The sequence below is a fragment of the Doryrhamphus excisus genome, chromosome 1 (assembly GCF_030265055.1).
Source record: "Doryrhamphus excisus isolate RoL2022-K1 chromosome 1, RoL_Dexc_1.0, whole genome shotgun sequence".
NCBI lineage: Eukaryota > Metazoa > Chordata > Actinopteri > Syngnathiformes > Syngnathidae > Doryrhamphus > Doryrhamphus excisus.
Window position 1 is genome coordinate 36,576,195 of NC_080466.1, and position 22,371 is coordinate 36,598,565.

The 22,371-nt window shown below is 42.5% G+C and overlaps 2 protein-coding genes across 3 annotated transcripts; both read right to left on the reverse strand.

Moving 5' to 3' along the window:
- Nucleotides 1–536: 536 nt before the first annotated feature.
- LOC131138613 (potassium voltage-gated channel subfamily B member 2-like) lies at nucleotides 537–13,653 on the reverse strand. The gene is made up of 3 exons (XM_058087693.1): nucleotides 13,392–13,653; nucleotides 10,036–10,751; nucleotides 537–4,619 (listed from the first exon to the last, which is right to left on the reverse strand). Exons 2-3 carry the CDS (start codon nucleotides 10,618–10,620, stop codon nucleotides 2,763–2,765), a joined length of 2,442 nt encoding a protein of 813 aa, XP_057943676.1. The 5' UTR covers nucleotides 10,621–10,751; nucleotides 13,392–13,653; the 3' UTR covers nucleotides 537–2,762.
- Nucleotides 13,654–15,210: 1,557 nt separating this feature from the next.
- Nucleotides 15,211–21,466, reverse strand: dnajb6a (DnaJ heat shock protein family (Hsp40) member B6a). Of its 2 annotated transcripts, none has more exons than XM_058073069.1 (8): nucleotides 21,293–21,466; nucleotides 19,955–20,060; nucleotides 18,647–18,756; nucleotides 18,482–18,547; nucleotides 17,541–17,651; nucleotides 17,317–17,457; nucleotides 17,036–17,246; nucleotides 15,211–16,212 (listed from the first exon to the last, which is right to left on the reverse strand). In XM_058073069.1, exons 2-8 carry the CDS (start codon nucleotides 20,017–20,019, stop codon nucleotides 16,107–16,109), a joined length of 810 nt encoding a protein of 269 aa, XP_057929052.1. In that variant the 5' UTR covers nucleotides 20,020–20,060; nucleotides 21,293–21,466; the 3' UTR covers nucleotides 15,211–16,106. The 2 variants fall into 2 exon arrangements, with proteins under 2 accessions (XP_057929052.1, XP_057929046.1); XM_058073063.1 differs by having other exon boundaries at nucleotides 17,317–17,463; nucleotides 21,293–21,464.
- Between the last annotated feature and the right edge of the window lie 905 nt (nucleotides 21,467–22,371).

The following is a 22,371-nucleotide window of genomic DNA, read 5'->3' on the forward strand; positions in this document are numbered from 1 at the left end:
TGCTAACAATGACACGACACCACCTTCCTGTTTTGCCATGGGTTATTTCTTGAATTCAACAGTTCTCTATTTTGGGTTATTTTTTGCAGCTGTTATCAAAAGAAAAGCACAGACTTGTAGTGAGAAACAATACAAATTCAATAAATAACTCATGGCAAAACATGAAGGTGCTGCCGCATGCTGTTGTGGGCAACAATTACATCTTCAATGAAGTTAAAGAAACCTTAAATGTTCATTTATCTCTTTTGTAAATAACTCATGGCAAAAGATGAAGGTGCTGCCGCATGCTGTTATGGGCAACAATTACATCTTCAATGAAGTTAAAGAAACCTTAAATGTTCATTTATCTCTTTTGTTTTGTTACAACTGCTGATGACATCATAGATAGGAGACGGAGATCAATTCCGCATCCATTATTTTGGGTTATTTTGCAGCCGTGATCAAAAGAAAAGCACAGACTTGTAGTGAGAAACAGTGCAAATTCAATAAATAACTCATGGCAAAACATGAAGGTGCTGCTGCATGCTGTTGTGGAATGCTTTTGTGATAAAAGTACACTAAAAACACAGTTGGACTCACACAGTGGATTCACAAGAGGACAAGAAACACGCCACAGTGTACACTAACCGTAAACTGTTTTAGACATGTATCAGAAAAACACGCTAACTGGGCGTACGCTAACCAAGGTTCCGCTGTACTAATCATAATAGGCTTTATTGGGTATTCCAAAGATGTTTTTTTTCGTGAAACTTGTCAGCATGTCTACATGGGATGCTTTTAGCTTGTTTTGTAAATCTTTTAATTGATCAAAATGGCATCAGTATGGCGTCAGTATTTTTATATTTGACATTGAGTGACAATAAAAGGATCATATTGTTTGAATATGTACATACAACATCTTGTTTCTTGGCCCACGTTCGTTTTTTTGTGCAGTCAGCCGTTAAATTTGACAAAGACAACAATAGCAAATGTATATAAGTCTCATAGAGACCAAAGCGCCAAACACCTGTACCCTCGTCAGCGTTCGCTTTTAATGTTATTTTTGTCTTCCCAATCCATTCCCTCTTTGACATTGGAGAAGCTACTTTTATTTCAGGCATTATTGAGTAAAAAGGGCTCAAATAAATGCGATACGAGCATAGAAAAGTACATGTACAACATAGAAAGTGATGACTTTGGGTCATGGTGGGGTGGAGAGGATGTTTATGTCATGAGCAGGTTCCAAAAGTATACTTTGTCTCAAAAATATTTCACTTCATCATCAATATTCTCATTCAGTCAAGGCTCTGTTTGGGCTTGCATATGTGCCCAAAATTATGAAGTACTCGCCCATGTTTGATGTCAGATGAATATATAACGTCACGGTTCCTGGGGAGCCGGGGGACCTGGGTTTCAATGTCACTCTTCATTTCAGATACAGTAAAGGAACAAAATGCAAAAAAAAATAAGATGGCTTAGCTTTTGTGGCAGAGTTGTTTCTTGCCACATTGTGGCTGCTTAGTCTGCTGCAGCCGCTAGGGGGCACCAAAACACTAGCATCATCAGTTTTATTCTATTATTATTACTTACTAGCATTTGTGCTTTAACTGAATGGGAAACTCTTACCTGGTAAAATACTAGCATGCATAATACTAACATTATCCAGTCTCATATTGATTGGTGCATTAAAAATGCACCAATCACAGGGCACATATAGACAAACAACCATTCACACTCACAATCATACCTATGGACAATTTGGAATCGCCAATTAACCTAGCATGTTTTTGGAATGTGGGAGGAAACCGGACTACCCGGCGAAAACCCACGCATGCACGGGGAGAACATGCAAACTCCACACAGAGATGGCCGAGGGTGGAATTGAACCCTGGTCTCCTGGCTGTGAGGTGTGCGCGCTAACCACTTGTCCACCATGCAGCTTCCTTAAATTACATTTGACTTTAATAAAAGTCCCTAATGGTGATTAATCATGATTAATTAATTAAAAAAACTTTGATTCATCCGATTAAAAGTTGTAATCATTTAACAGTCCTAATACAAACATATATATATTTTTAATCAAAAAATAGCAAAGTTTTTGCCTCCCAAAACATGTCCCATTCCCCATAGGTCGGTAATAATTTATAAATATGTGATAAATATGCTGAGCTTCAAAAATGTTGACGTCTTTACGCGTCACTAATCATGCCTTTTTCCCCAAGCATTGAGATTTCGCACTTTTTTAAATGCACCATAGTCGTGTGCTGAGATACCTGAGACATGTGTTTGGCTATGGAAGCAACACCTTCGACAATCAGGGATCATCATTCATTGGGAACCATCCATAATTCCAGCGTCTTATTCACCGTCTTTGTCCGTGTCTGAGATTATTTCACTGGGAAAGGTCAAGTGTTTCCCAGGAGACTCTAACCATCTTGGCACGATAGCTAGTCACCATTCCCGCTAGCCACAGGCTGGACTTGCACTATTGCTGTTTCCGAGTAGACGCCATAAACACTTCCTGCCCCTCACTTGAGGTGTACCGTGGGAAACCGATAACGACTCTGTACCGAACTGAATGTTCAGAAAATCTGATCTGGATTCCAAATCCATATACCGATACAGCCGATGTAAATACTCTAAAGTACCATGTGACAACGTGAGATTTCGATTGTGTCCGGGCACCCCGCATTTTTACTCCCCCATCCAGAGGAACCGATAGTGGGTTTGTGGACTGCAAAGGATATGGCATCAGTTCATTCAGTTCTGTGAAGGATTTGGCCTCACATGCTAGTTTCATTGGGACTTCGGTCTAGAATGTGGTTTTCTTGTCTTTCCCTACCCAGGGGCGACGCCTCCCTAACTGTTGAGGTGGGCTCAACAGTTACCAGTTCCTGTGAGCAGTTGAGAATACCGGTCTTCCGCGGAGGACTGCTGCCTGAGCGATCCACGGGATTCCTCCCCCGATGGCTTAATCCTGTGAGCTGCCCTTCACCTTCTAATCTCTCACCTTCCAACTTAGAGTTGCTTGGACTAACAGATTGCTCCGTCAGAGACGTAGCTTGTAGAAGAGCCAACGGGGAGGTAACTTCTTGCGCTGTCGAGCTCGGAGCAAATCTACTGGACGCCGCCGCGTCTTCTGACAGGAGCTGAGCAAGCCTGGTCGAACCAGCAGCGGCGGCGGATGCGGAGGTGGGGGCTGTCGAAGGTGTTGTCACCGCCATAAGCGCATCCTCTTGCACTCCAATCAAGTCACTCTTGTGAGCCCTTGTCTTCTGCATGCTGCTGATAGGATCTGTGGAGGAACTGCAGAGGCCGCCCGTAGTGGTGCTCGATTTGGGGCTGAAGTTCTGCGGACCTTCTTTGACAGTTGTCAGCGGCTGGGTATTGTCGGCGCTCTTGGCACTAATTTGACTCAGATCCAAAGGAGGGGGCACACGTAGTTGTCTGCTACTAACACCGGGAAGGACAGAACTTCCTTTTCTGGTTTCTCCACCCTCAGTTGTGTCAGAGAATGTCCTTGACCCTGCATTTGATGTTTCTTGGCTTTGGGCGGAGTTCAACTCGCTCATCTCCATCTCCTCTATAAGTTTATTATGCTCTGCTGTCTTGTCGTCGAGGATCGTAACGTTGGAGCTGCTTTTGTTGGTTAAGGGTTTGATGCATTCATGGGAACCCACTTGGGCCACTTCCTGGTAATGTTTAGACTGAGTGGGGCTGCCTATCTCCATGTTGGAATACTGTTTATGGTAGCTCCAGCGACTAGGTGAGAGATGGTTGTCTGTAGGACACTTACTGTCCTCTTTCTTTTCCACCAACACATCTGTGAGCTCCATGTTCCGTGCAAAAGCGTCTTTGGGATTAATCGAAATGATACTTCCACTTCGTTTGGCTCTTTCAAGAGCTTCTCTCCTTTTGATGGCTTTTTCTTGCCTCTTTTGTTCCCGATAAAACTCGGAGAAGTTGTTCACAATGATCGGAATGGGAAGAGCAATAACAAGCACACCGGCAATACAGCAGAGTCCTCCAACAATCTTTCCCAGCAGCGTTTGTGGGTAGATGTCTCCATAACCAACAGTGGTCATAGTAATGGTCGCCCACCAGAAAGAAGCGGGGATGCTGGTGAATTTGGTGGAGTCTTCATCTTTCTCAGCAAAGAACACCAAGCTAGAGAAGATCATGATGCCCATAGCTAAGAATAGAATCAATAGACCCAATTCATTGTAGCTCCTACGTAAAGTGAAACCCAAAGACTGCAGTCCGGTGGAGTGCCTGGCCAACTTCAGTATCCTGAGGATCCTCATGATGCGAAATATCTGCACCACACGGCGCACGTTGTGGAACTGCATGACGTTCTTGTTGGATTCGGTGAGGCAGAGAGTCACAAAGTAAGGCAGAATCGCCAGCAAATCGATGATGTTCAGCGGCGCTTTGATGAAATTCCACTTATTAGGAGCCGACAGCAGGCGCAGCAGGTACTCCATGGTGAACCAGGCGATGCACACCGCTTCCACGTGGGCCAGGTTTGGGTTGTCATTGAACTGGCCGAATTCATCCACAACCTGCAGCTCTGGTAGCGTGTTAAGTGACAGTGAAATGGTGGAAATGATGATGAACAGGATGGAGATCATAGCCAGGATCTGTAAGACAACGAGAGGACAACAGGTCTGTGTATGAGCTTGGTTCACAAACTTGCACATCAGGGGATTCAAACACGCGGCCCGCGGGCCAAATGAGGCCCGCAGGACACTAGTTTGAGGCCCCCGCCTTGATATGAAAGTTAGTGCGGCCCGCGCAAGTTTGATATGGATGCTGTATGGTATCATGTACCCAGAAAAAATTATTACGTTTGATAAATGTTCATGTTAAAGGTTAAATAACTGTTAATAGTTATCCTCCCTACCCATGTGGAAGTGGTAAGTTTTTGGCTATTTTAAGTTTAAAGGAAATAACTTGAAGGCTACCGTTTAGGTCGCTAGCTCTCTAGTTTGCGAGTTAGCATGTGTCTCAAGACCCTGCAGTTGCGCAATATGTTGTAAATAAAAAAAGTATAAATGTGACTATAGTCGTGTTTTGTCATGTCTACAGGGCTCTAATAATGCTTTGTTCATTTTAATGTGAAAAAAATAATTTGTCTACCCACCAACTATATGTGGTTTCTTAAGTTTTTATGATTTGCCGTTTTATTATTATTATTATTATTATATTTATTTATTTATTACTGATGGATTGATTTTCTTTATTCTTGATTTGTTTATTTATTTTTCATCTTATTTTGTGAAGAAAAATAAAAAGTAAGATATTTGACAACAGTGGAATGTTTTATCAGAGCTTTTCTTGTAGAAAATTGGAACCAATTTTTTTTGTTTTTTTGTTTTAAAAGTGTTTTTTTTTTTTTTGATACGGCCCAGTCTCATCTAGACCCTAGCTCCAGTGGCCCCCAAGTAAATTGAGTTTGATACCCCTGCTGTACATTGATATCCGTATCGACCATGAACTAAACATTTCTGAAGCCGTATATCTACGCATTAAGTGGACAGTAATCTGTTGTTAATGGATGGTCGTTGGCTCCGGACCCAACCGTCATCAGTGAATTCCTTATTAGAAATACTAGATGTTTACAGTTGGAGCACAGACAACCTGTATATGACCTTCTAAATATGATTTTTAATATTATCAGAGCCTTCTTGATTATGAAACAACACCAGTCCCAGTACCCAAGTAGATAAGATACTGTAGATAAATACAGTATGGCTCATCATGTGTGTTCCTCTAAACGTGTTCAAGTGCTAAAGAAGCTGAATTGTGAGCGGGCAAAAAATGACATCAGGAGTTCAAAGTTGACTTTTTGCTTGCTTGGGTTACATCCGCTAAAGCAACCCATGTTAGGCCGTGCTCAATAAAAGTGCAACATAACAATAATCCAAGATTCATATCGAAATCAAGTGCAACCTGCATCTCTTCTGGTTGAATTAACAGGACCGAAGCTGTTAACCCCCCCCCCCCAATAGTTTCAAACACGTCCCAGACCCCCTTCTCCCAACCTCAGCAAACCTTTTCCAACCATGTTTTTATTCCACAAGTTCAAGCTCCCCTGAAATTACATTCATTCATTTTCTACTGCTTATCCTCAAGGGGGATGCTGGAGCCTATCCCAGCAACAAACAACCATTCACACTCACATTCATACCTATGGACAATTTGGAGTGACCAATTAACCTAGCATGTTTTTGGAATGTGGGAGGAAACCGGAGTACCCGGAGAAAACCCACGCATGCACGGGGAGGACATGGGAACTCCAAACAGAGATGGCTGAAGGTGGAATTGAACTCGGGTCTCCTAGCTGTGAGACCTGTGTGCAAACCACTAGACCACCATGCAGCTTCCTTAAATTATATTTGACTTTAATAAAAGTTTCATTCAAGAAAAGAAATGAACAGTAGTTAGTCTATAGCCACCAAGTAACGTTAGCTTATCTGATCATATACATCCCATAATGTGGCATATCCTATAGCGCCATACCTTCATCTGTGGCCCCCTTTCTTAGACTTTGTCTTGTCCATGTTTTGTTGACACAAACTGATTATCATCTCCTACCATCACCCAACCGGCAGCCAAAGCTAAGCTAACTCATCGACTGAGATACTTGGTCTATTAATATAATATAAACAATTCAATCTTTACTATAACATCCAGTTTTTATCTTTTTACTAACCTGGGGGGCTGAGGTCCAAGGGCACCCACCCCCCTGCTAGACTTCTTTGGTTTCATCCACATCACATGGTGGATCGTTTGGGCAATTGCCCATATGGCCCCTGGCTAGAAACCTAGCCTTTGCTACTGTTTGCCGTGGTATTTTACTTGACCTTCAAATGCCCTACAAACAGCTAGCGCCACTTTGTCAAAAGCCAAAGTCTTTCAACACATTGGACCGAAAAGTGGCTTCGCTATTTGTCGCTGGATGGCTAGCCCTCTGTCAATCAACAGCCGTGCTACATTTCGTTATCTAAGGCCCCTTCCAGTGACGTCACCGACAGGTGATAACGTTAGCATCGCTATCGCTAAAAAAAACACATATTTGCATATTTCCCAGCAAGTGATGGCTACTAAGTTGATGGTTTTCCGGGTTAAAGAGGGTTGGCATGACGTCCTAAGGACTGCGTCCATAAGCATGAGTCGTTGCTGGCTGCAGCCCTTGGTAGGACATTTCAGGATAATTCTAATAGGATTATCTTGCTATCTATAGACAGGATAGAGGTGGTACAAGTGGTTAGTCAGTCTTTCTTACCCCCCAGCAAGAGGAATCAAGTCATAGTAGTCCATAGAACAAATACAATACTCTTCTCAATTCGGGAAAAAAAGCAATGAAGTATGTTGATAAATGATGACCTCCTGCAGTGTGTGTGTGTGTGTGGAGGGGGGGGGGGGGTCGATGGGGTTAGTATTTCCAATGAATGCATACTTCATTGCAAAATAAACACAAAGAACACAGAATAGGAAAAACCTGCAGCATGAAATACTAAATGCTTCCGTTCTCGAGTGAAAAACTGAAAAACTCCCGGCTATGTTGAGGGGAAACCTCTGGGCTTAAAGTGGATTACAGAAGGTCACATGAGGTAGCAGAGGATCCAGCCCACATGGCCGGCCTTCCTATGGAAGCCCCTTTTCACCACTGAAAGACAAAAAATATCCTCATCGTAAGTTCTGTGATGATCTACGTGAAAAAAAGGTTTTTGTTGTTCTTAGTTCTTAGTGAGCAACCTGGATTCACATAAAGAAAAAAAAGAAAGGAGTGGGTGCCACCCTTTGGACATCAGTCATAATCAAAAATACTGGAGGTGGAAGAGTAAACAAAGCAAGTCAGGCTCCCGCACAAGGGGGGGGGGGGGGGGTGGATGCACACCAGTAACTGAATGCCCACCAGGAACTGGAAGCACACCAGCAACTGCATGCCCACCAGGAACTGGATGCCCACCAGGAACTGGATGAACACCAGGAACTGGATGCCCACCAGGAACTGGATGCCCACCAGGAACTGGATGCACACCAGGAACTGGATGAACACCAGGAAATGGATGCATACCCGCAACTGGATGAACACCAGGAACTGGATGAACACCAGGAACTGGATGCATACCCGCAACTGGATGAATACCAGGAACTGGATGCACACCAGGAACTGGATGAACACCAGGAACTGGATGCATACCCATAACTGGATGAACACCAGGAAGTGGATGCATACCGGGAACTGGATGAATACCAGGAACTGGATGCACACCAGGAACTGGATGTCCACCAAGAACTGGTTGAACACCAGGAACTGAATGCCCACCAGGAACTGGATGCCAACCATGAACTGGATGCCCACCATGAACTGGTTGAACACTAGAAACTGAATGCCCACCAGGAACTGGATGAACACCAGGAACTGGATGAACACCAGGAACTGAATGCACACCAGGAACTGGATGCACACCAGGAACTGGATGAACACCAGGAACTGGATGCACACCAGGAAATGGATGCACCATTTTGCCTCCTTACAGTCACCATGATGGCCGTAAAAGGAGATTACTATTCTATTACTATTCTTGGCCAGGTGTGTGTGTGTGTGTCCTCACTAGCGCTACCATGACCCCCATTATGACCCCCAAAACATCTGAGATGTATGTGTTATCCCTTTATTGAATGCCATTATTCAATTATGAATATAATGTGTTCAAATATTCAAATCTGACTTGGCTAAATATTGCAGAATTCAGAATTTCTGGCCTTAATTGATTTAGGACATCATTACACTCACAATTCACACACTGGGGAACACACACCGTGTACACAGTGTGTGTATACAAGTATTCCAAAGAGAACCCCAGCATGTCGAGTGTTAAGCAGGAGGAGCCTGTCATTGGTTAAGAGCTGAGTGACACACAGCGTCATGGCGCACGGCTTAAGAGGCTTCCTTGGCGCTGACACAACACTTCTGAAATAGTCACAAGCACTCTGTTATATTTAGTAATCCTGGCCTTTATTCTTTATGCTCATTTATGTCCCTGATGGATCCCTGATGTTTGTCTCTACGTGCGCTGGAATGTAGTGGACACATTGTAGTAGAATGTAGTGGATACATTGTAGTAGAATGTAGTGGACACATTGTAGTAGAATGTAGTGGACACATTCCACTCATGCTAAGCTGGGTTTGCCTCCAACACTGGCAGGATAGGTGCTATAACATGGATGGATGGCTGGATGGTAGAGAGGTGGCTGGCTGGCTGGATGATGGATGGATGCATGACGGGTTATGGATGGATGATGGTAGATTATAGACAAATGAATGGACGGATGTTGGTGGGATGGATGGATAGATGATGGTGGATGGATGGATGATGGGTGATAGAAAGATGGATGACGGGTGGTAAATGGATGGATGGATGGATGATGGGTTGATGGGTGGTAGAAAGATGGATGACGGGTGGTAAATGGATGGATGGATGATGGGTGATAGAAAAATGGATGACGGGTGGTAAATGGATGGATAGATGATGGTGGATGGATGATGGGTTGATGGGTGATAGAAAGATGGATGATGGGTGGTAAATGGATGGATGGATGATGGGTGCATGATAGACGGATGGATGATAAGTAGTGAAAGATGGATGGCTGGATGACAATAAATGGACGCCAGATGATGGGTGACGGATGAATGATGTTGGATGATAGACAGACAGATGTTGGATGGAAGATAACTGATGGATGGATGACAGGGTGAGGAACGTATGGACGGATGATGTAACGTGGTTTCATCCACGTGCGTTACTTGCTGTTTTGTTTCGGTCAAGTTAATATGGTGCGTTCAGGGTCATCATGATGGAGAGAGGCGTGCGGTCGGTAGTCTTGTGAGCGTATGGACATGCTAGACATGCTATGCTAGTAAGTCCAAAAACCCAGAAGACTGGCCCAGACCACCAACATAGACTCTGAATGACCAACTCATGATTACTGAGCGGGTAGCAACATCATTTTGGGGGTACACCAGGAAGGGTGAGTTGATGTTACCTTTGCTGCTACAGATGAGCTGGGTTTCTCCAAGAGGTCCCAGAGCTTCTGTCTCTGGTCGGGACAGCATCCGAGGTCCTCCTCCTCCCCTTCCTTGTCTCTCAGAGTCTCCGCCTCCCTTCTCAGCTCCTCGTTCATCTGCTCTTTCTTCTGGTGATACCGCGCCTGGCAACAGGACTCCAGGTAGATCTCATCGATGCCCCAATAGTCCAGCTCCTGTCCGAAAGACAGGGCGCACATCTCCTCCATCATGTGCAGCTTGCCCGTTCTGTAGAAGTTGAGAATGGAGGAGAAGGCCACAGGATGGCGGTCAAAGAAGTACTCGTTCTCAGAGAGGCTGTAGTCATCGCAGACTTCTAGCAATGACTCGTGGGTGTTGCAGTCTCTTAGCTGTCCCAGACGGGTCCTGGGTAGGCGGTCCAGGGTTCGCCATAGAACTTCATGTGTTAGACCCCCAACGTTGAGTCTGACTCTCCGAGAGCGGGCCTTGACGCGGATGATGTCTATGGGTTCGGGCGGCAGTATAGGAGCCCCCGGAGTCCGGGCGCTGACCTTTGGCGCGCTGTAGAGCACTTTCTCCGTCATCGTTTGAGGATGCTCGTGGATGCGACCTTTACTCGGCGGTGGCGGGGGCTGGTGGGCACAACGTGGCTTCGGCCCACCGAGCTCACCTGGCGCTTTTCAGATAGGAATACAGCTTCTGCTTGGCTCCATGGCTAAAAAACAGACAAGTACAAAGTAAAAGTATGATGTTAGAGTACAGCGATTCATACCAATATCTGAAATACTGCAATTTGACTCAAATACAGTACATAAAGTATTTTAGTAAAACAGCAAATTGGAGGGCAGGATTACATCACACTGATGTGATATGATTATTGACTTGAGGTTGAAGGCGTTTAGTCCTCCATATGCTCAGCACCTGATTCAAATAACATTGGCTGTCTCGGCATGCGAGTCTGATCTTCATGGTCTCTGTGGAAATTGAAACGTATCGGTCGATATTTAGCTAAGAAACATTGGACTATCACGACTGTCCTTCAAGATGAAGATGGAGTCCTAAAAGAGACAAACAGAAACTAAGGAGTCCATCCTTAGCCCTGATGGTTTGTCTGAGGAGAACACATCGGTGTGGAGCACTGCAGGCTTATGCCGCCATTAGATGTCCTTTGACAGTGGGACGTTATCTGATTGTATAATGGCCTTCCACAAATCCTCCTCCAGGCATTAGGCTTCGTCTGCCCTGGCTCAAGTCTGCCTCAGTTAATTATAGTCGGTCTATCTTCTCCTGGGACACCCGTAGGGCACACAACTATGTCACCACCATCCTACCTAAAGGTATCAGATCATGGAGGGGTGGCAGGAAGTACTGCCACGACCGCTTCCAGTCTTTCATTGTCATCTCAGGTCAAGGAGATGACATTTTCATAAAGGAAAGATATACAGTACATAATGGACGCGTATAAAACGGCTATACAGTAACTATACTAATGGTTATCATTAGCAATAATCAGCTAAATTACAAACAATTATTATCACTTCAAAGTTACTATAAATACATTCTATATCATAATGGCAATACATTAAATCTTAAATAATAAAAAGATATTCTACAAATTTGTATAATTATTTTTTATTGAAAAAATTATATATATATCAATATAGGCATTACTATAAATATAATAATAAAATATATTTATATTGGCAAACAATTATTAATTATTATTAATAAAATCATTCTAAAAAGTCCAATCATTTACAAACTATGGTAAAAAAAAACATTTTATATGGCTATATAAGCATATTAAACCATTCATTATTTACAAATTATTATGATTTAAGAATTATTTTCAATGCAAATACAAGTATATAAAATAATTGAAAAAAATAATGACAATAATTCTAAAAATTAATTGAATTTACAAATGATTATAAATAAATTTTTTTCTATATTGCAATTTAAATATAATACGTTGTGAATCATTTTCAAAGGTTACACACATTTGGTAATGTCAATATGAATATTTTGTCAAAACAATGACAATATTAAAAAGTCATATAATTTCTAAATTACTGCCATGCATACACATACATATATATATATACGTATATATAGGGTGACAGGGGTATGCTGGAGCGTATCCCAGCGTGTCTTTGGGTGATAGGCAGGGTACAGCCTGGACTAGTGGCCAGCCAATGGCAGGGCACATACACAACTGTGTGTAAATAATGTCTAATAAATGTAAAATGTCTAACTGTAACCGTACCTTTTGGCCCACACACATCCATCAATCCATCATCCATCCATCCATCATCCTTCCATCCATCTATCCATCATCCATCTTCTATACCACTTTTGGTCTATAGGGTGGCGTATGCTGGAGCCTATGTGTGATGACATCAGATAAAGTTTCCCTGGCAGTATTGACGCTATGTTTTATTGATACTATTAAAATGGTTATATGGAGAAGATGACATCCAAAGCAAGTATTTTAGCTCAGATCTGGACATGACATGTTTTAATATATCGTAAAAATGTTTTTCATACTACATTTTCTTCACTGCATGATCTGGTTTTAGAACATACTTCCATGAATGAAGTACTTCGCTTCCATGGAGCACATAGATTTGGAGCGTTTCATGTGTATTTTACTATTTCCCTAAGAAAACTTCAATGGATTGCTTTACAAAGTACACTGAACGTGTCAATTTGTACCCAGCCTGGACACAACAAAAGGCCACACACACTAATATTTGGAAGGAGTGCCTTTATGGTTTCATGCTTAGCTTACTTCCCACTGAAACATAACCATCCATGCACAATCATCTTACTATTTGATGTTGACTTTTGTTGTGGCCAGGAAGTGTATTTCATTTGTAAATGACCAGTTGTTTAAGACTCAACATCAACAGGTATACAGTACATGCATTATTAAATAAACACAAACACATAGAAAATTGTGACAAATTCTACCAGCACTGGAATTATTTTTTTTTTAATAAAAAATATTAAGAGCAATAAACAAAGTAAACAAAGACCGAATCAGCCTCTGCTGATTTCTACCCATTCAACTGGAGATATTGTGTATTTTACTATTTCCCTATTTAGAAAAAGCTTTTTCCAATTGAACAGTCCCGGATTTATCTCCCAGAATTAAAGTCTAAAGTGAGAGCGTTCATTTCTAATTGGTTGTCAGGAGATTAGGCAGGCTTGGCTTATCCTGCGATTACGCACCTGAATGCATCAAGTTGAAAAAGTACATGGAGCACAAAAGGTAGAGGGCTAAAAAAAACGTCTCATTCCATCGAATTTCTAAAATCAAATGAAGTCATCAGTTTCCTTCACAAAATCTTACCTGTGTGGATTCTGCTGAGGAACTCATCGAGAGGAGCTTTGCCTCATCCTGGAAGTCCCAGCACAGCGGGCCAGGTTGCTAAGACAGCGTTTCTCCACTCCGTGCTACACGGAAGCTGTGGTAGATAGGAGGAAACACCCACATGTTGGCCAGGAGAAGAATCATCCAGGAAAAGCCTTTCTGTGCACTTCCTTGAGGAGCCAAAGGGTGAAGACGCCAACAGAGAACTGGTTCATCCAGCCTCATGGTCAAGAGACTAAAGGATCAGTTAGACAGGCGGAGGGGGAGAGAGAGAGAGAGAGGGAGGGAAAGCGAGAGAGAGAGAGAGAGAGAGGAAGGAGACCGTGCAGCAGGCTGTCTTCAGCACTCAGGACAGCGCCACACCCGCTACCCCTAACAATTGTGGATCCACACACCTCCCCTGAACGCACCACACGGGCTGTGAGACGCAAATGTGTAACTTTGATTCTACGTGTTCGTGGATCATCTCACATGATCAATAATTAGTAATTATTAATTAGTAATTAGAGCAGCTACTATCAATATTTGATACTTTAAATATGTTTCAGAAGTGCCCGAGGTAAACAAATGACAATTGAAGAGAGAAGGGGAAGGTTCAGCATCTAATCTAATCATGACTACATACTTTTATTGCAAATGTATCAATTACTTCATCTTTCACTTGCGCCATTACATAACCCCCACAAAAAGGGGTGTTATCAAAACATCATTCATAAATCATGCCATTTTGTGCTTGAAGTCGGCCTATTGGAAGTAACAAAAAATTATGCAAATTTGACATATCGGTGGGCGGCACGGCGGTCTAGTGGTTAGCACGCAGACTTCACAGCGAGGAGACCAGGGTTCAATTCCACCCTCGGCCATCTCTGTGTGGAGTTTGCATGTTCTCCCACATTCCAAAAACATGCTACTGCTGCATGCTGCTATATGCAGGTTATTTGGCGACTCCAAATTGTCCATAGGTATGAATGTGAGTGTGAATGGTTGTTTGTCTATATGTGCCCTGTGATTGGCTGGCCACCAGTCCAGGGTGTACCCCGCCTCACGCCCGAAGACAGCTGGGATAGGCTCCAGCACCCCCCGCGACCCTTGTGAGGAAAAAGCGGTAGAAAATGAATGAATGACATATCGGTTGCCTAATTGAAACATTTGCAATGAAGTGGAATACAGTAGTCCCTCGTTCATCACTGTTAATTGGTCCCATAGTGAGTGAATTTCCGCAAAGTAGGATTCCTTATTTAGAAATGGAATTGTTTCATCATTATTGCAAAAATTCCAAATACGTTTTTGATTATTAGAGCCCTCCAGTCATGTAATAACACCCCTATAGTCAACTAGACATAATGACATGAATAAGATCTGTGTTTGTGTGTGTTGCTCTAAATGGGTCCTAGTGCTTGGGGCGCTGAGCAGGGAGCGGACAGGAAGTGACGTCGGGGATTTAGGGGTAAGTTTACCTTGAGGTTGGTTAGTAGTCTTGGTCACGGCCGGTTTGCGTTAGTGATATCAATGATTTCCTTTCCGATGTGATACCGAGTAAAGGGCGAATGGCATCCGGACTAGACGCCTGAGCCACCTCAAATGAGTAAGAAAAAAATAATAATTATTATTGATGAAGTCATACACAGGTTTTCCATGATGGAACTACAGAAACATTCAAAATCCTACTTTGTGGAAACTCAATCAGTCAGGTTTGAAAGCAATGAAGTAGTACCTCTTGAACCCGCGTTTCACTAATTTTTACACAACATTGTCCTAAATGACGACATTCACGATAAGTCACATAAACGCCTGCCCAAACCTGTACACACAAGTTTATTCTTACATTTTTTAAACTGGTGACATAACAGGAATCGAATCTCACTATTCATGGAAAAGCAACATCTTTCCAAGTGTGGCTAAAATGACGTGAATAAAGTAAAAAAAAAAAATGTAATAACTTTACAGCAGAGAATAGACCAAAAGCACAAGATCCCCAAAACAGAAAAAAATCAATGTATTGCTTTACAAAGTACACTGAATTTCTCAATTTGTACCTAGCCTGGACACAACAAAAGGCCGCACACTATTATTTGGAAGGAGTGCCTTTATGGTTTCATGCTTAGCTTACTTCACTCTGAAATAGAACCATCCACACACAATCATCTTATTATTTGATGTTGACTTTTGTTGTGGCCAGGCAGTGTATTTCATTCGTAAATGACCAGTTGTTTAAGACTCAACATCAACAGGTATACAGTACATGCATTATTTAAATAAACACAAACACATAGAAAATTGTGACAAATTCTACCAGCACTGGAATTCTTTTTTTTTTTAATAATAAAAATATTAAGAAGCGCTTAGACGAGCAATAAACAAAGACCGGATCAGCCTCTGCTGATTTCTACTTTTTCGATATTGGTCATATTTACAAAAAAAAAACTTTGTGGAATGCAGGAATACTGGAAACGAAGCGGGGTCCCAAACACGGAAACATCAACACCAACCTGAGCCCCATGCTAAGGTTGCTTTCTATGACCAATATGGAAGGAAATGCATAGTCGCTGATGGGAATGAAGCATGAGACCACGAAGGAAAAGAAAGTATGTACAACCAAAACCAGGTCAAGCAGGATTTCTTGTTGCTTTTTTTCTTCTTCTTGATGATACTCAAGTTTGTGCTGAGGTTCAACATGTCCAGGAAACGTCTTCTCTACTTGTGTTCCAGTCGCAGCAGCTGCTCTTTGCCGTTGATGGTCAGCGACCGTAACTGGCCGTCCTCCTCCACCTCCACCCGCTCCTGACCGTTCTCCACGATTCTGCAATGGGACAGCAGATGAACATCTCATCTCGCCATACTTTCTGAAGCTGCTGGTGTCAACTAGGGATCGACCGATATGTTTTTTTTTTTTCGGGCCGATGCCAATATTTGTGGCCGATAGTGCTTTTGCTCCCTCAATTTACATGAAAAAATGACAATGATAACAAATATTACAGGTCTCAAATGTAAACAAATATTTATTTAAACAAGTAGGATTCAGCTTTCTTAAACACACTTAAACGGCATTATCAACTGTAAAAGGAATAAATATTCAACCATGTGCGCACACACCCCCTCCTCCACTATGCAAACACATAACACTGACACAATTTAGTTAGACATATAAAACATTTCACTCATCATTAAAGTTGGTGTTGTGCACGCTAAAAGACCTCTGATAAGCAGACACGGCTGCTCCAATCCGTGTGTGTGTGTGTGTGTGTGTGTGTGTGTGCGTGCTCGGAGAGAGCGCAAGACAGCTGGGATAGGCTCCAGCACCTCCCGCAACCCTCGTGAGGAAAAGCGGTAGAAAATGAATGAATGAATAAATAAAATAAATAGAAAAACTGGGAATGTCCCATCAGGGTTTTATGCTGCCGATATTGATAATCCATGAGTGAAATCGGCCGATACCAATACCGATATTGATCACATACATACAGTGTATATGTTGAAATGTACTACTGGCTATACTTTTATACTACTGGAGATACTATTACCAAATGAAATTGGCCAAGAGCTACTAATCTTTGGAACATTTATTTTCCGAGTTTATTTCAAGCCGGGTCGGATCAAGTGGAATCACCACGGAATGACTTTACCTTTTAGTCGTGATCTTCCTGCCATTGACGATCTTCGTGGAAGTTGACACGGAACGAAAGTTCCCCATTCCTCCTCCGCCGCCGCCGCCTCCCCCAAAGGAGCTGCTGGAGAAGGAGGTGAAGCCCCCGCCCCCCAGACCGCCCATGGTCGCCATATGGCCCATGTGACCCATGTGACCAATGGTGCCCATGGAGCCAAATGAACCAAAACCTGGGAAGCAGATTGAAAGTATGAATGTATATTCATACAGCATAGATATTTGCTGATAGTTTTATAGTACCTGTATCAAAAGGTGAGAAGCTGGCCCCAAAGGGTGTTAAGCCCACAAAACCCCCTAAATATGAGCCACCTGTTCGACTCCGACTTGCCCGACTTTGGTGTCGCCGACCGCTGCCGAAGAAAGGATCATCACTAAATGGATCTGCACCTTGAAGAAGAAGAGAGTCAACTTTTTCCACAGACAACAACAACCCCCCCCCCCAAAAAACCCCCAAAACGACTCACCGAAAAAGTTTGCAAATGGGTCCCTGCCGCCAAAGAACTCCCTGAAGACATCTTCTGGGTTTCGGAATGTGAAGGGTTCATGGAAATGGTCTCCGTTATGGTAGTGGCCGCCTGGAACACATCAGAATCATAATTCATTCAATTTATTTTTCATGTAATTCAATGAAAATGTATTTTACCTGATTTTTTTAAGCTAACTATTATATAGTGCACTTTAAGGATATACTTGTATGACCAAATATGATTTTTATGGGGGGGGGGAATTCCAGCCTAGCCTTCCTATTACTTCTTGCTAGTAAGCATCTTTGGTGTGGCTTTTGTTCAAATCAAATCAACTTTATTTGTAGAGCACTTTTCCTGCAGAGACGTGCAACACAAAGTGCTTCAGTAATAAATAAGTAAAATAATAATAAAACAGCAAATAAAAACGTAAGAAACCACATAGAAAGGTAGAAAAAATTTTCAGATTCAAATGTACAGTATTAATTATTTAACCTTTAACATGAACATTAATGAAACTTAATAATTTGACCCAATTAGCAAGTTAGCATCGTACCCAGTTCCATCTGGGAGCAGCGTCGTAACTTTAACAACATCTTATATCTTGACGTGTATTTTCCGTTTTATTCCAAATCATTTCCTGCGTTTATTTGTACCCAGCGTCATAAGCCTTTAGCTTCACTGCTAATCCAAAGCAAAACAGGGCGGGGTAACAGGGTAGGGGAACAGTATGGGCGGGGCAAAATCATGTTAATTGTGCCCGGTGTGCACACAGCTTTAAGCTGTCATTTCAACATTAAACTTTGGTATCAAGGTGGGGGTCTCAAATTAGCGTCTCGAGCCGCAAGTTTGAGACCCCTGCTTTATGGTGTGATTCATTCATTATTTATTGTCAGGTTTTAATCAACAGCCTTATGCTCGCGTGATGTGATGATACTAACCTCTGCCTCCAGCGCTACCGGTCAGCCCTTCTTTGCCGTAGCGATCATATGTGCTCCTCTTGTTGACTAAAAAAACAAAGATCACCAGCAGTTAAGAGCTGAAATATGTACAGTCCACACAGATCTTTTGGTTTCAGGTTTAAAAAGGTTTGGGGTGGAACCAACCATCAGACAGGACTTCATAAGCCTCTGACAGCTCCTTAAACTTCTTCTCCGCCTCGTCTTTGTTTTCGGGGTTTTTATCAGGGTGCCATCTCAGGGCCAGTTTTCTGTACCTGAAAGGTTGGACGGAAGATGGGACCACATTAGGCAAGGACTCTTGCCAAATACGGCATAAGTGAGCAATAGCAGGTCCTATTCTTCACCACGTCATCTATGCCATATATGGCACCAAAATGGTTAAATGAACTAAACATTGTCATATGTAGTACTCTACACTGGCCACAAGGGTTCAAGTACTGCAGTCTTAGCCACCGCAGGAAAAACTGAACAGACAAGAATTATACCTAGAGGGCTCTAATTATACTACAAAAAAAACCAGTATTTAAACAGGTTTTCTGTTGTCATTCATTCATTAATTTTCTACCGCTTATCCTCACAAAATGTGCTGGAGCCTATCCCAGCTGTCTTTGGGCGAGAGGTGGGGTACACCCTGGACTGGTGGCCAGCCAATGACAGGGCACATATAGACAAACAACCATTCACACTCACATTCATACCTATGGACAATTTGGAGTGGCCAATTAACCTAGCATGTTTTTGGAATGGGGGAGGAAACCGGAATACCCGGAGAAAACCCATGCATGCATGGGGAGAACATGCAAACTCCACACAGAGATGCCTGAGGGTGGAATTGAACTACGGTCTCCTAGCTGTGAGGCCTGTGTGCTAACCACTTGTCCGCCATGCAGCTGGTTTTCTGTTCTCTTGCTACAAAAATATTCATTCATTCATTTTCTACTGCTTTTTCCTCACGATGGTCGAGGGGGGTGCTGGAGCCTATCCCAGCTGTCTTTGAGCGAGAGGCGGGGTACACCCTGGACTGGTGGCCAGCCAATCACAGGGCACATATAGACAAACAACCATTCACACTCACATTCATACCTATGGACAATTTTTGGAGTCGGCAATTAACCTAGCATGTTTTTGGAATGTGGGAGGAAACCGGAGTACCCGGAGAAAACCCACGCATGCACAGGGAGAACATGCAAACTCCACACAGAGATGGCCGAGGGTGGATTTGAACTCCGGTCTCCTAGCTATGAGGCCTGTGTGCTAACCACTGCAGCCGGTTTTCTGTTCTCTTGCTACAAAAATAGTAATTCATTTTCTACCGATTCGACACGGTCTAGAGAATAACACATCAAACCATCATTTTGTCTGATGTTGATCAAGGAAATGTAATCAATGTAATCAATAGTCCATCCCTGATGGATAAACAGAAAGACCAACGTATACGACTTATCAACTGACGCTTTCTTGATGTCATCTGCAGACGCATCCCTCCGCACTCCAAGAACCTGGTAGTAGTCCACCATGGTGTGAGCGAATGAAGGGAACTTCTACAAGCCTGATGAACCTAGAAGGACAAAGGTTGCTGGTTAGATTTCACACTCTACTGGTAAAATATTTCAAATTTACTGTCAGTAATGTCAACATTACGGTTTGCATATTTAGAAGTGAGCCCTGAAAGACGTTTGGGATGGCTCTGAACACTCGGTTTAAGACAATTATTTCCAAAATACCGTATAAGGGTGTGCCCGGATATGAGCTATGGGGGCGAATCTAGACTATTCGCCAAACTGAGCAGGGTGCAAACACAAGCTCACTGATGTCTGGAGTTGCTAATAGCCTTTTTCCCACAGCAGTCAATGATGTACCCGAGTTAAACATGGTTAGCCCCACAAAATGACCACATTACTACTGTGGATGTTGTCAGAAATCTACGTTACGTGAGCTATCAGTGGCTCATAACCACTTTTCAATTAACTCTCCAAAGACTTCATTTATTATCAAGTCCTATATGCACAAAATTAGAAAATGGGGCTCGGCAGTAGTCCGGAAGTCCTCAGGAGCGCTTGGGATTGTGACCAATCCCAGCAAAGACAGCGTGCCCGGAGGCGAGCTGTAGGTGGAATAAATTAAAAACAGACAGTTTTGGAAAGCTAAGGAAATACAGCTGAAATAGGTGCAGATTCTGGAAGATCTATAAAGCTTTCTATGCTTTCTAAGTTATCATGTGTAGCTGCTCTATAGGAGTCCACAACTCAATACAAATGGCCAAAATGAGCATAATAGATCCCCTTTAAGTACACTGTACATGTACTGTACATATGAGTATTTCACGTTCACACTTTCAAAGTTTACAGGTCATCAACATAGTTGATATATGATAATTCATAAAAAAAATCCCAAATGCGAGGAACCAACGTAAAAAGGGCATTCAACTAAATAAAAGTAAAATGCAATTGTGATGTATTGACATTCAATCCAAAGATAGCAGACTATTTCCTGGCTAAGTTCAAAACGCAAGCATCCATGACACCAATCATACATTTTCTTCCTGCAGCTGCGGCTACCAGACTAAAATAAATCAATATAAACGCAGCAGTATGGTTGTTTTTTTTCTCTGCATATATTTTTTACATGCAAGATGACTACATTTAGGCTCATTTGTGAAATGAAATCTCACATATTTAGCATTGTGTTAAAGCTTTTAGCTTACAGGCTACCTGTCTTCCGTGCAGTGGGTCGCCGCTAGCTTAGCACACGAATCAACAACACATAGCATAGATGTCAAAGTCGTTTTACCTCAAAAAGGTTCGGCGATTTATGGCGTAGGACAGAAGTGTCGCACAATCTCTTGTATGGTTGTGCTTAAAGCTACTAAACCCAGACAGGTTTCTTGACGCCCAAACAACCCGCAGCTTGTTGGATTAGTCGCATCGTCCTGTTAACGCATCTTCTTCGCGCGCTTTTTGTTGAAGGCATTTTGTCAGCTCCTGACACACACTGTCACCACCTGGACACAGGCGGTATTGCAAGATACTGCTGGGGCTAAAATTGTTGCGTTACGGGCTTCCATAATGAATATATTCTTTAGTAATATTACTTAGCAAATTGTTAAGTCTACCATTGCACATTTTCGTCTATCATTAGAAAATACGTAACCAGTATACAGTAATGCCTCGTATCGGTTCACAGCGCTAAGTGAAGTAGGGATTAGGGACGATTCGTACCGTGTTTAGGGCCCCCCAGACATGAAATAACACCTCTATAGTCACATGTGCACTCATATTACCCAATATAGTAAATATGCTCAGAGAAAACAAGCCATTTAATACATAAGTAAGACTCGCGCTCAAGTGTTTCAACAAACATCCGGTGTGGACCGGAAGTAACATCAATTGGACAATCCGTAGTGCCCATGTGATCAAATCTGTTGTGTGTAACAATGACACCTAGTGGCTAGACCACAGATGCTCAGCGTCTGGTATTTTTGTTTTAGTTTATTTCGAACATTTCTATGCTTGACAATGCTGAATTTAAGCCAAAAATATGCAATTACTTAAATTCATCCAAAATTATTCATTTTGGAGAAATATATCAGTAATATCTGATACAGAGGTGTAGGATTTCACAGGTTCTGGGTCTTCTAACTCTTCTTTTCATGGTGAAGTGTGTAACAGTTAACATGAGATGTACTTCACTGTACTTCAATCTTGTATATGCATGATACTACTGTTACCAAAGAGTGTTTAGTACTATTAGAATTGAAAGGACTCATTTGTAAATCGCTCCAATTGAAAAAAAAACCAAATATGGTATGTTTCCAAAAAAAGTGGAGGTCACTGCCCAAATTCTGTACGGTGGTTGAACTATGAATTGAA

Coding starts and splice junctions, on each gene's coding strand:
- LOC131138613 (XM_058087693.1), bottom strand. CDS start 10,620: ATGACGGAGAAAGTGCTCTACAGCGCGCCAAAGGTCAGCGCCCGGACT. Junction 4,620..10,035: donor GCTCATCTGTAGCAGCAAAG/GTAACATCAACT, acceptor GTTGTCTTACAG/ATCCTGGCTATGATCTCCAT.
- dnajb6a (XM_058073063.1), bottom strand. CDS start 20,019: ATGGTGGACTACTACCAGGTTCTTGGAGTGCGGAGGGATGCGTCTGCA. Junction 18,757..19,954: donor GCAGATGACATCAAGAAAGC/GTCAGTTGATAA, acceptor CCAACCTTTCAG/GTACAGAAAACTGGCCCTGA. Junction 17,464..17,540: donor CCCATTTGCAAACTTTTTCG/GTGAGTCGTTTT, acceptor TTCTTCTTCAAG/GTGCAGATCCATTTAGTGAT.